General features: G+C 36.7%; 1 protein-coding gene across 23 annotated transcripts in view; it reads right to left on the reverse strand.

Annotated features, from left to right (window-relative positions):
• The window catches only part of INPP4B (inositol polyphosphate-4-phosphatase type II B), an 811274-nt gene that overhangs the window by 107774 nt on the left and 687616 nt on the right, over positions 1 to 15884 (reverse strand). For 22 of the 23 annotated variants that reach the window (XM_001142120.7, XM_024356306.3, XM_054683404.2 and 19 more), the window contains one exon: positions 12575 to 12731. In XM_001142120.7, the coding sequence (XP_001142120.2) occupies positions 12575 to 12731 (157 nt within the window). Of the gene's footprint in view, positions 1 to 1319; positions 1588 to 12574; positions 12732 to 15884 lie in introns of those variants that run through there. The other variant, XM_054683405.2, reaches the window with a different exon arrangement.

The following is a 15884-nucleotide window of genomic DNA, read 5'->3' on the forward strand; positions in this document are numbered from 1 at the left end:
CTGTACACTCAATCCCTGCTGTTATTATTCAGTCTCGTGTCTTTAAGTACCATCTACATAATAACAATTTCCAAATTAATGTCTTTAGCCTGAATATGTCTCCTGAACTCTATTCTTATATGTAACTGCAAACTTGATATCTCCATGTCAAATTTAACATTTCAAATGTCTTACCCTAAAAATAGGTACAGAATCTCACTACTTTTCATCACCTCCACTTGTCATCTTCTTCGTCCAAGCTCATCATGCCTCACCTTGACAACTGTATTCATGTTCTAACTGCCTATATCTGGTTTTACCCTCTTCATGTATAGTTTAATCTCAACACAACAGCCGCCTAGGTGTTAATATCTAAGTCAAATCAGGTTAATCCTCTTGTTCAAAACTCTCTAATTGCTCCCCATTTTTCTCAGAGTAAAAACAACATTTACACAAAGCCTCTACATGATCCTTCCCCTAAGTTACCTGTTTAATGTCACCTTCTACTCTCCTACCATCATTATCCTTATTTGATCCAAACTGGCTTCCTTGTTGTTTCCTGAATATGGTAGGGACATTTATGCTTCAAGGTTGCTGTAATAGCTATTTTCTATGACCAATATATCCTTTCCCTAGATAGTCACATGGCTCACTGTCTCACCTCCTGTGTCTTTGCTCAAGCATCAGCTTTTAAATGAGACCTACATCGCCGACTCCACTAAACTGCAATCTCTACCCTACAACATTCCATCAAAACCCTTTTACATTGCTCTATATTTTTTTCTACAGCCTCTGTCACCATTACTATACCATGCAATGGCCCTATTTCTTGTGTTACTTTTTATTGTCTCTTTGCTACTAGAGCATAAACTTCAGGAGAGCCAGTGTTTTATCTTTTCTGTTTATTTTTGTAGTCCTCAGGGTCTAAAACAGTGCCTAGCACATAGTAGATAATTAAAATATGTTGAATGACTGAAAAAAATTAATATCACCTTTAAAAACGTGGCATCCTTTTTATTACCATAAAACTTTGGAACTGGAAGAGACCTTAAAACTTTGTACATTATTTTACCAAAACAGGATGTGAGACGCAGAGAATGTAAATGACTTGACAAAGGCCATGAAGCCAAATAAGTACCAAATTGTGGACTTGCCAAGATCCTGGCTCTGAGTCCCATGTTACTCTGTTACTTCATAATTCACTGTACAATTTTTAAGGAAAACAGCATTAGTTTTCTGGTAAGAACAGATATTTTAAAATGTCATAATGCAAAAATGTTATTGAAATTCTAGGCTTACAATAAAAATGTACTTTACATGGCATATTTTGATTATTTAAGTTTTTTTAAAATTTGTAAGTATACTCTAGTTGGGAGGCCAAGGTAGGCAGATCACCTGAGGTCGGGAGTTTGAGACCAGCCTGACCAACATGGAGAAACCCCGTCTCTACTAAAAATGCAAAAAATTAATTGGGCATAGTGGCGCATGCCTGTAATCCCAGCTGGTTGGGAGGCTGAGGTGGGAGAATCACTTGAATCTGGGGGACGGAGGTTGTGGTGAGCCGAGATCGCACCATTGCATTCCAGCCTGGGCAACAAGAGTGAATCTCTGTCTCAAAAAAAAAAAAAAAAAAAGTTGTTTTAGCTGGAGAACTATTAATTTTTTAAAGCTTCATTCATTGATCTTTTTCCAATGAAATTCTCAATATTCATATGTAGAAATTTATGAAATTCAAAATATTAATATTTAAGCCCTCTAGTGAAAAAGATTCTTTGGTACTTGTATGTTTGTATTTTATAAAATAAAAGACTTGTTATAACTATTAAAACCACTGAAATAATTGTCTAATGTTGAATATAAATTCTGAGAATATTAGTATCTCTGCATAAATGTTGAACAATATTCACTTACTAATATCAAGAAAACCTCAAAAGTGTCAACAGCAATGGTAGATCCACATGACTAGGCCTTCAGTCCACAATATTGGGCCTCTATTATTTGCTACGAATTATGTTAGGTTCTGGAGATTCAAGAACAAATCACAAACACTTGGCATATTTTCTTATAGAGCCAAGTCTAACAGGGGAAATGACATTTAAGATGGCATGTGCAATAAATCAGAGATTCAAAGGTTTCAAAATAGTGGCCTATAGACCAGTCTTATATGGCCTACAAATTTTATTTGGCATTTATCACGTTTTAGCAATTTTTAACCTTAAAAAAAAGTGAGATATTTTATATAAACATTCAGATTTATTTGAAAAATCAGAAGGGATGACAACTTTAGGTCCATGTTCTCCATGGAAATGACTGGCTGGGGCTGGAGCAGTGACCCCCTTTTGGAGGAACATATACTCTCTACTTTGCTCTGGCTTCTGTCCACTTCGCTTGATTCATTCACATTACTTCCTATGATGCCTATGGGCCCTTGTCATTGCAAGCCTTGCAGAAAGTGTGACAATGTAAATGACAGAATCCAGTAAAAAATAAAAACAGGAGGACCTATTCAAAAAGCAGTAAATGAGATTTTTTCCTTTTTCCCTCAGTGGTGTTGCTCCAGACCTGTCAGGGTGTTTTTTGTTTGTTTATTTTTTTAATGTTTGTTTGTTCTGTCGCCCAGGCTGGAGTGCAGTGGTGCGATCTCCGCTCACTGCTAGCTCCACCTCCCAGGTTCACGCCATTCTCCTGCCTCAGCGTCCTGAGTAGCAGGGACTACAGGTGCCTGCCACCACGTCTGGCTAATTTTTAATATTTTTTAGTAGAGACGGGGTTTCACCGTGTTAGCCAGGATGGTCTGGATCTCCTGACCTTGTTATCCACCCACCTCAGCCTCCCAAAGTGCTGGGATTACAGGTGTGAGCCACCATGCCCGGAGGGTGCTTTTTATTTACTCTTTTTTGCCATACTCCCTTGGATGTGGGGCTACGTGAGTACAGAGCCTCAAAGGCAGTCAGCCTCACCCTGGCTCTTCTACACTGGCACCCAGGCATGTTGGTAGGTGGGGGTGGGAAGTGATCATTGGGCTGGCGTGAAGATGGAAGGTCGGGCAGGCACTGGAGAACCCTGCAGAACTGCAAGTGAGGCAAGCCTCCAAGGCCCGGGTACAGGCTTCATCACCCTATTGGACTTCACTGACAAAACACAAATGCAAAGATAAAGTTATTCGGAATTTCAGGATGGCAACTCAGAGCATTAATCTCAGAGCACAGGGCTCTGCTGAGTGAGAGGCCGTGTGTGACCACATTGGTCTCACACTCACAGCCTTAGCCTGGATGACCAGGGAAGGCACCCCAGATGATGTGAAGTTTGGGCATGGGGAAAGCTTTGAAAGCTCAGGAATGAAAAGCACCAGGTGAGTTCTCAGAAGAGTTTAATATGACTGGATCATGGAGGATGAGGCAGGGTGAGGTGGAAGGAGATGTCAAAGTGCCTTGAAGTGGCAGGTAGGGGTAAAGAAATGTAGGGCCTGTAAAAAAGGGAGAAAGTGTCTTGAAGAGGCAGGTGGTGGTAAGGGAATTTAGGACCTTGTAAAAGAGGGAGAAAGCTTGGCAAACAAGTGAAGTATAAGATATGACTATCTGAGAAACAGTTCATTAAGATATCAAGGACAAACCTAAAGGCAGGTAAATCTATATACAAAATCGCTCTTAAAATTTAATCATCCCTTACAAAGAAATGGAAGAACATTCCATGCTCATGGGCAGGAAGAATCAATATTGTGAAAATGGCCATACTGCCCAAGGTAATTTACAGATTCAATGACATCCCCATCAAGATACCAATGACTTTCTTCATAGAATTGGAAAAAACTACTTTAAAGTTCATATGGAACCAAAAAAGAGCTTGCATCGTCAAGTCAATCCTAAGCCAAAAGAACAAAGCTGGAGGCATCACGCTACCTGACTTCAAACTATACTACAAGGCTACAGTGACCAAAACAGCATGATACTGGTACCAAAACAGAGATATAGATCAATGGAACAGAACAGAGCCCTCAGAAATAATGCCACCTATCTACAACTATCTGATCTTTGACAAACCTGACAAAAACAAGCAATGGGGAAAGGATTCCCTATTTAATAAATGGTTCTGGGAAAACTGGCTAGCCATATGTAGAAAGCTGAAACTGGATCCCTTCCTTACACCTTATACAAAAATTAATTCAAGATGGATTAAAGACTTAAACGTTTGACCTAAAACCATAAAAACCCTAGAAGAAAACCTAGGCATTACCATTCAGGACATAGGCACGGGCAAGGACTTCATGTCTAAAACACCAAAAGCAATGGCAACAAAAGCCAAAATTGACAAATGGGATCTAATTAAACTAAAGAGCTTCTGCACAGCAAAAGAAACTACCATCAGAGTGAACAGGCAACCTACAAAATGGGAGAACATTTTTGCAACCTACTCATCTGACAAAGGGCTAATATCCAGAATCTACAATGAACTCAAACAAATTTACAAGAAAAAAACAACCCCATCAAAAAGTGGGCAAAGGATATGAACAGACACTTCTCAAAAGAAGACATTTATGCAGCCAAAAAACACATGAAAAAATGCTCACCATCACTGGCCATTAGAGAAATGCAAATCAAAACCACAATGAGATACCATCTCACACCAGTTAGAATGGTGGTCATTAAAAAGTCAGGAAACAACAGGTGCTGGAGAGGATGTGGAGAAATAGGAACACTTTTACACTGTTGGTGGGACTGTAAACTAGTTCAACCATTGTGGAAGTCAGTGTGGTGATTCCTCAGGGATCTAGAACTAGAAATACCATTTGACCCAGCCATCCCATTACTGGGTATATACCCAAAGGACTATAAATCATGCTGGTATAAAGACACATGCACACGTATGTTTATTGCAACACTATTCACAATAGCAAAGACTTGGAACCAACCCAAATGTCCAACAATGATAGACTGGATTAAGAAAATGTGGCACATATACACCATGGAATACTATGCAGCCATAAAAAAGGATGAGTTCATGTCCTTTGTAGGGACATGGATGAAATTGGAAATCATCATTCTCAGTAAACTATCGCAAGGACAAAAAACCAAACACTGCATGTTCTCACTCACAGGTGGGAATTGAACAATGAGAACACATGGACACGGGAAGAGGAACATCACACTCTGGGGACTGTTGTGGGGTAGGGGGAGGGGGGAGGGATAGCATTAGGAGATATACCTAATGCTAAATGACGAGTTAATGGGTGCAGCACACCAGCGTGGCACATGTATACATATGTAACTAACCTCCACGTTGTGCACACGTACCCTAAAACTTAGAGTATAATAATAATAAAATTAAAAAAAAATAATCATTCCTTTTTCCAACAGATATTCTGAGGATCTCAGATAGAGATCACCATGCTTGAATTTGAATCCTTGCTTGGATGCCCACTAGCTCTGTGATCTTAGACAAATTACTTAACCCCTTCATCTATGAAATGGGGATAGAACCAGAAACTCCCCTACAGGCTTGTTGTGAAAAGGAAGAGAGGAAAGAATGTAAAAGTTCATCAAAGTACTTGTCACATAAATGTGAGTGTACTAAGTGTCAGCTATTAATGTGATTATTACCCCTCCTTTGATACCTCGTTTGGTCTCCAAACTGCATTTGATTTTCATTCCTTGATACTTCTGACACCTCATCTGAGAGTAATCCTCATGCCTCAAGGCCAATAAAGATTTTGCTCATCTTTTCTTCTTTCTCTTTACATTTTATCCAGTTTAATCTATCTGCTAATGCCTCCCAAATGTTTACTTCCTTTCCTAAGTCTTTTATCTTGTAAGTGATGCCTTTGGAAGATCTCTCACTAGGTATATCCCTTCAAATAGAACTTACTCATGTACTAGACTGTAAGGACAGGGCCATGACTGAACGTGTTCCTGGATACAGTGACTGGAACAGGGTAAGTACTCAACAAATATGGAATGAATGAAAGAATTTTCTTCTTTCTTTTCCAACCAACAAAAATTTAGTGTCTTTCCATGAGGCTTAATGCCTGAACTATTTTATATATAATTGCATTAATTTGTGAGTTGTTCTAGTCTTTAATTATTATTATTATTATTTTAGAGATAGAGTCTCACTGTCACCCAGCCTGGAGTGCAATGGTACAATCTCAGCTCACTGCAACCTCCACCTCCCAGGTTCAAGTGATTCTCTAGCCTCAGCCTCCCGAGTAGCTGGGACTACAGGCACGTGCTACCATGTTCAGTTAATTTTTGTATTTTTAATAGAGATGGGGTTTCCCCATGTTGGCCAGGCTGGTCTTGAACTCCTGATCTCAAGTGATCCACATGCCTCAGCCTCCCAAAGTGCTGGGATTACAGCCGTGAGCCACCCTGCCCAGCCCAGTCTTTAATTATTTTAAGTGTATTAGATAGATAGCTAATCTAGGGAACCAAAGACAAAAGATGGGAAAGAGGAGCATTTCACTACAGCCTTATATGTGTTCCTAGTTGAAGGTTGGGGTGCACTTTTAGGGTGAAAAATCCTTGGCACCAGCAAGACATTGATAACTGGTGACAAATCACTGGCAAACCTCTAGTAGTTACCAGCAGACAGCTGTGCGTTTGTCGGTTTGTTTGCTTGTTTACTTTTTGTATACAGATGGGCTCTCACCATGCTGCCCAGGTTGGTCTCAAACTCTTGGCTTCCAGTGATCCACCCACCTGGGCTTCCAAAGTGCTCGGATTACAAGTGTGAGCCACAGCAACTGGCCCAGATGATTGTGTTAACTGAAGGCAGACAGAGATAAAGTAAAATATAAGGTAAATATAGTGAATTATCAGATCCCAGGAGGAAATGTGGAATGTGCCTTACAAGTTAAAAAGAAACTTTCAAGCAAAAAAGGACATGAGTACCAAGAAACTAGAAATAAATTCTAAGCAATGATATGTGGACTAATTCGATGATCTACATGGAGGTTTACTGCCTTTGAAAGAAGCAGTGATGACTCAAAGCCTATGTGGCCTCATTAGTGAAAATAATTTCAGAGGAACTTTATCTTTGACAGGATTTACAGCTGGATAGATTAGGAAAAATAATTCAATGGCATAGGATATTTGGCCTTTTACAGGGCATTTCATGACATACTTGTGAAAGATGGAGAAATATAGGCCATGCAATGATATGAATGGGTGAACATAGAGCTGGTTGAACACACATCCCCAAAGGGTAGTGATTAACCAGCGTATTTGAATGCATACTGTTCTTTTTAGTGATGTGCCTTAAGAATCTCTATGTAGCTCTGTTTTCTAATCATTTTTATCTGTTACTTCTAGGAATGGACAGAAAATGCATATATAATGTGAATAAAATCATCCTGAGTAGGTCAGTAGATATGAAGGATGAAAGAAACAGGTATTTATTAGAGTGTACTCAAAGGCATTTTATACTAGCCAGTCATGGGTTTAGACATCCATCTCTTCAGTAAAATTGGGATAGACTGTTTTAATCTTCTCATGCCCCCAATATTTCATAATGTCTAGTATATAGTGGTGCTTAAATGTTGCTTGAATCTTTAGAAGCCTGAAGGATAGGTCAAATTTAGCAAGGTTTATGGATATCAATAGAATTAGTTGTAAAATGTGAGTGTCAAAACAGTGAATGCCAGCTTAGATATCATTATATTAGAATAGTACCTAAAAGTAGGGAGGTGGTCCTCCTGGGTTACTCTGCAGCTATTAACTGTATTTGTATCGCTGTGCTTAATTCTGCAGACTGCTGAGACAAACTAGAAGATGTTCAGAGAAATGCAAACTCTTGGATATGCTTGAAGCTATTCCTTTGAAAAATGATTGAAAAGGTGACAATTCAAAAGGGACATGAGGGTTGCTTTCAGATACACCTTAGGCTTAATGTAAAGAAAGAAAAGTAAATTTGTTTTTTATTGCAAAGGATTATATCTGGACCAGTGAGTACAATGAAAGAAAACATATTAGGATCAAGGTCTGGAGTATGTTGCTCTAGAAGATAAAAAGAGTTTTCTATAACTGAAGATGTACCTCATAGGCTAGTTGAAAATTGGCAGAGATATTGTAGATAAGCTTCTTAACATATTTTAGGAGGTTTAATTACATAATCTTTAAGATGACATCAAAATCTAAGGTTCTAATATTCACTGATTTTATCTTTGAGTCAGCAGTTTATGAAACTGAAGGCATGTAGTGCTACACAGACAGCAGATGCTCAGAAAGGTGTTTGAGTGTACTACAAATAAAAGGACAATCTTCATTCATTAGGAAACCACATAAATATACATAAACTGTAGAACTTTGGAATAGTTATTCTATTATTTCTCTTCAGAACAGCACAGAAAGTTTTATGTCTCTCAGCACTATCTGCATTTACCCTAAAAAGAAATTTATAACGCAAGCCAAAGATATACTGTAAAACCTTGGTTCTCAAACAAACAGAAAACCTTCAAAACTACAGATTTAAAATATTACTAAAAGGAAAATTTGCAACTTGAAAAGAGAAATAGCTGTAGGTTAAAGAACAACATAAGAAAGTGGATAAAAGTAGCACAACCCAGATGACCATCTGTTTAGCCATGTTAAGTATACAGCAGCAAAACAAACACAAATTATAGCTACAATGTAAAAATAAAGGAGTGTGATGAAAAAGAAAAACTGTCATAGGATTGATTTACTCCAAATTTAGAAATGTATCCCAACATAAATCACAATAATCAAAACCCTATGAAATAAAACAAAATTCCAGAATTTGATTTAAAATAGATACAGAATCTAATAAACAAAAAACCAGAAGTAATACAACATGAAGAATAACATCACTAACAAATGATGCTGCAACAAATGCTTATCAGTATTTATCATATCATACATTGTAATAAATACTATATGTCTCAAATTGCTCGCCTAATCAATTCACTAATTAATTGTAAAAAAGAAAGGAGCAAAATGGCTTGGGCTGGGATAAATTTCTGACTATTGAAGAAATACATTTTATTATCAAAAATAATATTTTGGAATATAGTAACATGTTATACAATGTCAAACTTCACAGAAACAAGAAATTACAATATGATATTTTCACCCAAAGTGGCATGAAATAAGTGAAAATATTTAAGGCTGAAAAGATTGTAATCAGAAGGGTGCTTTTAGATCCTGTTAGTTAGAGTGTCTTTTGTTATAGAGAACCATGAAAATGTTTCTATCCATCCAGATGTTGATTTCTAAATGCTGTTCTCCAATAAAATGAAACCAGGTTTCTTTAGAAATTGGCTGAACCTGGAGCTGGGGTAGGGAAAATATAAGATGAGCCTAGAGCTTCTTATGGTGCCAAAGAGGAAGTCAGTGAGTAAAAACAAGTAAGAAAATGAGTAAGGGAAATAAGAAAGTAAGGGAGTAAACAACATATGGGAGGATGTCATCAGAAGGACACAGAAATCAATCTGAATAAGAGAGAACAACTTGAGTCCAAAATTAATATTAGTATTGGATTCTTAACCAAATAATAAAATAAGTATTCAAACAAGGAAGAAAAGATTTTGAATGTTGTCACCACAAGGAATGATAAACGTTTAAAGTGATGAATATGGTAATTACTCTGATGTTGTCATTATGTGAATAAAGCACCACATGGAGTTTTACCCCAAAATATGGCTCCCTGATATAATGAATATTTTGAATTACAGGCCCTTAGAGATCAACAGATGCTAGAACAGACTTTTCCCTATCCATATAAAGACAGGGCAGACCTATGAAGGAGAAGAGTTGTTTCTTCTCTGCCTCGGCCCCATGTCTCTCAATCTTCTACCTCTTCAAAAGCACAGGCTGAAGTTTCCTTAACTGCCTAAACTCCAGAGCTTCAAAAACAAACAAGCAAAAAACCAAAAAACAATTACCTGTGATCCATTCCTTGTTTTTTTGCTAACTGAACCCATATCCCAGGAGGAAGACAAAAGTCGTCAACAAACCTGGACATATTTTTGTCACAAACCAACAGGCCCAACAGACAACTGTATGTTCTTCAAGCCCATTAAATTATCCTAAAAACTATTTACTATCTTCCTAAAATCATCCACACTACCTCTCCTCACCCTTTCCCCTAAAATGTGGGGTATATAAGCATCTGTACCCCATTGAGATATTAGGTAATCACAGTGTGATTCTCCCTTTACACATGATAGCAATAAATTTATATTCCTTTTCTCTTATGAATCTGCCTTTTTATGAGTTAATTTTTCAATAACTTTTCAGAGGGCAAAAGGAGAAGCTTTCCATTCACCCACACATACACATGCATTGAGACATCACGGTGAACCCCATAAAAATGTACAATTATTATGTGTCAAATATAATTAAAATTTAAGTTAAAAATAAAATAAGTATTCATGAGTCCACATTGATATAAAAAATGGATAAATAAATACATAGGAGAGAGGGGGCAACTCTTCCTTACAAAATAATTCCAGTTCTGACAATCTAACTTATGGGGAAATAAAATTTAGTTAAAGACTTAGAGAATCAAAGATGCTTATATGTTAATTACAGCACTATGATAGTACTTAAAAATCTAAAATAATGGCTTCTATTTTGATGAATTCGTTTACAGTCATTATAATATGCATTCTGGAGAATGGTTATGAGGAAATATTCAGACAAAAGTAACATATTTCACACATTTAAATAGTGACTTCTCTTAAAAAAATTCTAACACAAGAAAGAATTGGTGATGAGTGAAATAAACATAGATAATAAAATAAGAAAATAAATTAGAGGGCAATATGTTGTAGTTTGACTCTAACCATCCACAACATTGATCTAGCTGTGAATTCTACTTCTGCAGCAACTTCTACTTGGTTTTAGGCTATATGTACACAATGTCTCATATTCAAATAAAAATGATTCATCTAATCTTACGGCTGATTTATCTGCCAAATATTTTACCTTTTAAAATGCATTTTGAATGCCCAGATGCAGTCTTCTGATGAAATACAAGATACACACACACACACACACACACACACACTGTATAATTTCAAATATTTTGGAATGTTATTGTCTTCAGTGAGAAGTTTTGGCAACATTAAACAAAAAATATAACAAAATCCAGTGTCCCTTATCTTATTTCTGCTAAAAAATAATATGCCTTGAAAAAATCTATCAATGGACATAGTCACTAAAATGAATTCTTCTTACCTCATTTTCTAGAGGACAGCAGTGTCTGGCCCATGCTTGATAATCAATATTTGTTCAATTAAAGAAAATTGAAGTATGCTATTTCTTCATGACATAGCTATGACAAGCTTTCATTTTGATTCATGTAAAGTTATGAAGCTAGACAAGATTCATTAACTAATAAAAACTGGTATTGTTAAAAAAGAAAATCCCTACATACAGTTAGATCAAGTAAGTGTGAACATAAAGAACATTAGCATAAATGTTTTGCCTATATGAATGTATGACAGAGGAAGAGGGACCATCTACAACAAGAATACTTTAGAAAGCCATAGCTTACAAATATAATTTAGAAATGGTTCTACTGTTAATCAAGTGATGAAAGATTGGTGTTTTATATAATTAAACTCCTGACAAAAATGTGAGTAATGAAAAATTAGGAAAACAAATTGAGGAAACATAAATCTAATTTTATAAATGTTTGTATTTTCTTATGACTCTTTTTTTTTTTAAAGTAAAAGAAAGAACAGATTTCAGCAGAAGAGAGTAGGGTAGTATTGCTTATTCTCTCCAAACACTTAAAGTACCCAGCAAAAAAGTCTGACTCAACCCTAACAGCAGTTCCTACTGCCGTAAAGAGATGTAGACATTTGCCTTGGTTTTTGTGTCAATATTAATCAAACATTAATCAAATCAACAAAAAGAAAATTTCAAAGCCATTTACAGGGACACATCTGTAGTTAAAATTTTGTTTGTATTTTCTAGCCAACCTTGTAATAAGGTGTACATTTGAAAGTATCTTCCTTCCTATCTACCTACCTACCCACCTATCTCTCCACAGAAAAACACATGCACTCACATGTATACACATGTGTGCATGGTTTCACAAAAATCTAGACTTGTCATATATTTTTTTAGAGCAATATGCTAACATATTCCTTACAATCAAATCTTCCCATATGTTTTGGAGATAATTTACACAAATATTTCTCAGAATAAAATGCAAAAATCATCCTATCTGATTACATTCTGTTAAGAAACCACTGTGAGATCCTGTGTCCTTGATATGCCCCTATGTTTCTAAGAGTTAAGTGCAGATGCTTATTTATCTTTCTAATAAAATTTTGGAGGAATGTGTAAAGGTAGGTTAAACTATGTCAGAGCCTTAAAACACTGTTCTTTTTTCAAGGTTTTTATGTGGTAAGATAAGAAAAAAAAAAGGACATTGCTAGTAGTTCCGAAAACACAACTGAGATGCAATTTGATAAATAGCCTTCCATCATCCAAGCCAGAGCAGTGGAAAAGCATGCTATCAGCACTTTCATCAAAGATACTATTGACTCCTCTTCTTCTATATCATTTTTTTTCACGAGTTTCTCATTTGGTTTACTCAGTAAATGATTGGGAAAAAAATGATTTCTTACCTCTTGGGTGAGAGGGAATGGCATCTGTTAATGAAGGTTCCTTTTCTCCATCATTGTTGCCGCCACTGCCTTCACTGCCACCATCTCTTTCAATCAGTTTGTCCACCATAGCAATAATGCAGTTCAGGCTCTTCCCCACATTGGCCCACACCCTGTCCTGAAAAAAGCATGAGTATCACTACATATTTTTGTCACAAAAACAAGGTAAGGCAAAGTCTGATAAATCTATTTTAGAGAAGCATTTGGAAGGGTAATCATTAGAATGCAGACTGAGTAGCTCTAAATTCCCATTAATTTGGTCAGACTATGGATATATAATAAATCTATGTTCTCTTAATGAAGCAAAAATGAAGTATTATAAATCTTTTTATTTAGTCCATTATTTTCACTTTGTCATAAAGAAATGATGACCATCATACAATATTAATCCATAATTGACCACAAATTATGATATTTTAAATTGAAGGTACCTATTCTCTTTATCAACACTTATTATGAAAGCAAACACACACCAATATTTTTAAAGAATGGCCTCCTGTTGTGTGAGAAATTCTTGGAGTATTTTTGGTTATATATACATATATATATACATATATATATACATATATATATATATGTATTTCAGTAGCATTAAGTATATTCACATTGTCATGCACCCATTACTAGCATCTACTTTCAGAACTATTTCATCTTCCTAGACTGAAACTCTGCACCCCTTACACATGAATTTCACATTCCTTCCTCTTCCAGCCCTTGGCAACCACATTTTGCTTTCTGTCCCTGTGAATTTGACTATTCTAGGTACTAGAAATTCTGGAAGTATGGTCTTTAGACCACTTCTAACAGAACAGCCCAGAAAATTAGTATGCAGATCCCTGGGTCCCACCAATTGAATCAGAAACCCTGGGAGGAAGGCACAATAAATTGAAATTTTGACAAATTGCTCAGATCCTTCTGACCATACTGTCTTAGAACCTCTACTTAATATTATACACTAGAGCTACATAATAAGTCATTTTGAGTGACTTATTTCCCAGGAAGCAGCCTGTACCACTAACGGGCCTCTTTGCCACTAATCTTCCCAGTTCTCATTAGTAGCCATTTTTGCTTAAGGTAATGCATGCAACTTAATTCTTTGATTCACAAAATTGCTATTAATTGTTTAAATACTATTTTGAATACAGATATCACGATAGACGACTGCCATTCCTCACTTCCTTCGTGCTTCTCTTCCTACATCATCTAGCATTGACTCCTAATTCTCTCTCCAGGCATAATACCCAGATAGATTTATGGTGTTTTCCCTGCATCACACCACAGAACAACCTTTCAGTGGGTGCTTTCTCTATAATAGAGCTATCCCAGGAACCTGGAGTACCACTTAATGTAAAGATAGTACTAAATTAGAGTATTTCCTTAGTGGTTTGTACATTTTTTCTCAAATGTACTTTTTTTGCCAAAGCTAATTTTGCTACTTCATAAACATATAAATTAATTTTGGAAAGGATAAATCAAGGAATAGAAACTAAAGTTGAATTTAGATTATGTGATGGCTATGTTGTAAAGACGGACTGCACAGACATGCCTACTTTAGCTGAGGAAGTAATAGGGTTTTAAAGAAAAGCAGAACATTCAAAGTTAGTACAGGTAATTTTGGATCCTTACGTGACATGCTACCTAGGAGACACTGAGAAAAGTACTTCCTCCCTGGGGAAGCCCAGTTGTCTCAATTGGAATGATAATTCTTGCTCTAACTACCTCACCAAGCTACCATGGGAGCCAAATGCTGTGTTTTCTATGAAGGCACTTGTTGAAATTATTACTATTTGGCAAAATCACATCCAAAACTTACTGACTTTCCTAAGTAAATCAAGCTTTCCCCTCACCCTGTAACCTTGACTAGGAAGTACTCTATTAACCACAAGCGATTCTAACAATCTTTCCCCTAAAGTCAGATCTTTCCACAAAGAATTGAAAGCACTTTACCTCTAAGAAAAATTTAAACACCCTAAAACTTAAAGTATAATAAAAATAATAATAATAATAATAATAATAAAAAGAAAAAAATGGAAAAAAAAAAGAAAAATTTAAACACCAATCGCATCCATAGATCACATCATCATCTGCCTGTTGTCTGAGAAAATGGTGTAAAGGAACCTCTGAACCATAAGCCAGGAGAGCTAAGGAAGCTCATTTATTCCAGGAAGAAATGCTGGGGAAGGGTAAGTAACCTGATGGTCTTGACATCTGGATTGGGATTTGGTGAGGAGCTTCCATTCTGGAGCGCAATAACAAACTCATGCCCTCTCTTTTGAATATGCCTTAATCACTACCACCAACTGCATTTTTAAGGTGATTAAATTGAAAAATGAAACAACTCTCCAGCTAAAACTGGAAATCAACTCTGCTACTGAGGAAAAAAAGGGGAGCAGTTTCCCCTCAATTTTCCAGACTAGCTTTGTTCATAAGTTGTTAACTCTCTTGCTGTTGCCCATGTTGAAAGGAACTTGTGTGTGTGTTTGCGTGTGTGTGTGTGTGCGCTCGCGCGTGTATGTGGCACAGTTGGCTCACTGCAGTCTTGATCTCCTGGGTTCAAATGATCCTCCCACCTCAGCCTCCCAAGTAGCTGGGACCACAGGCATGCCCACCACGCCTAACTAATTTTTGTAGTTTTTGCAGAGATGGAGTTTTACTATGTTGCCCAGGCTGATCTTGAATTCCTGGGCTCAAGTGATCCACCCACCTCAGCCTCCCAAAGTGCTGGGATTACAGGTGGGGAGCCACTGCACCTCAGGGAACTTCATATTTTGATCAAAGATCAAGTCGCATTGCATGTTGCTTTTCTTATATAAAGGAATGTAAGGGATAGATCAACTTCTCTTAATCACATCTCTGAAGAGCCTGAAAATAAAAGTATTTAAAAGATAATTTGACATTCACACGTATATATTGTTCTTCCTTTCCAAACAGCTCAGGTTATAAGATATCGCTCATAGAAAAGTCACCTTTGTAGCCTGTAAAGAGATCTTCGTTGGTCTGAGGAGCGTAGTGAAGCATGTTCATTGGCTAAAACCAATAAGCATGTCATAAAGGGTTACATATATGGTAGGCAGAATAAAAAAATTTAGTCATTAATGTTTAGAGGACACAGGAGATGAGACAATATTTGTTAGGGTGAGAAATTGAGCAGTCTCTTCTGTGATACTAATACATAATTTATGAATAATCAAATATTTGCTTGAGGGGACACTCAGCAGCAGACTCTAAGTGGAGTCTTGTCTGTTGGAGAGGAGATGCTGCCTATCTGGTG

This window comes from Pan troglodytes, chromosome 3 (assembly GCF_028858775.2).
Source record: "Pan troglodytes isolate AG18354 chromosome 3, NHGRI_mPanTro3-v2.0_pri, whole genome shotgun sequence".
Taxonomy (NCBI): Eukaryota; Metazoa; Chordata; class Mammalia; order Primates; family Hominidae; genus Pan; species Pan troglodytes.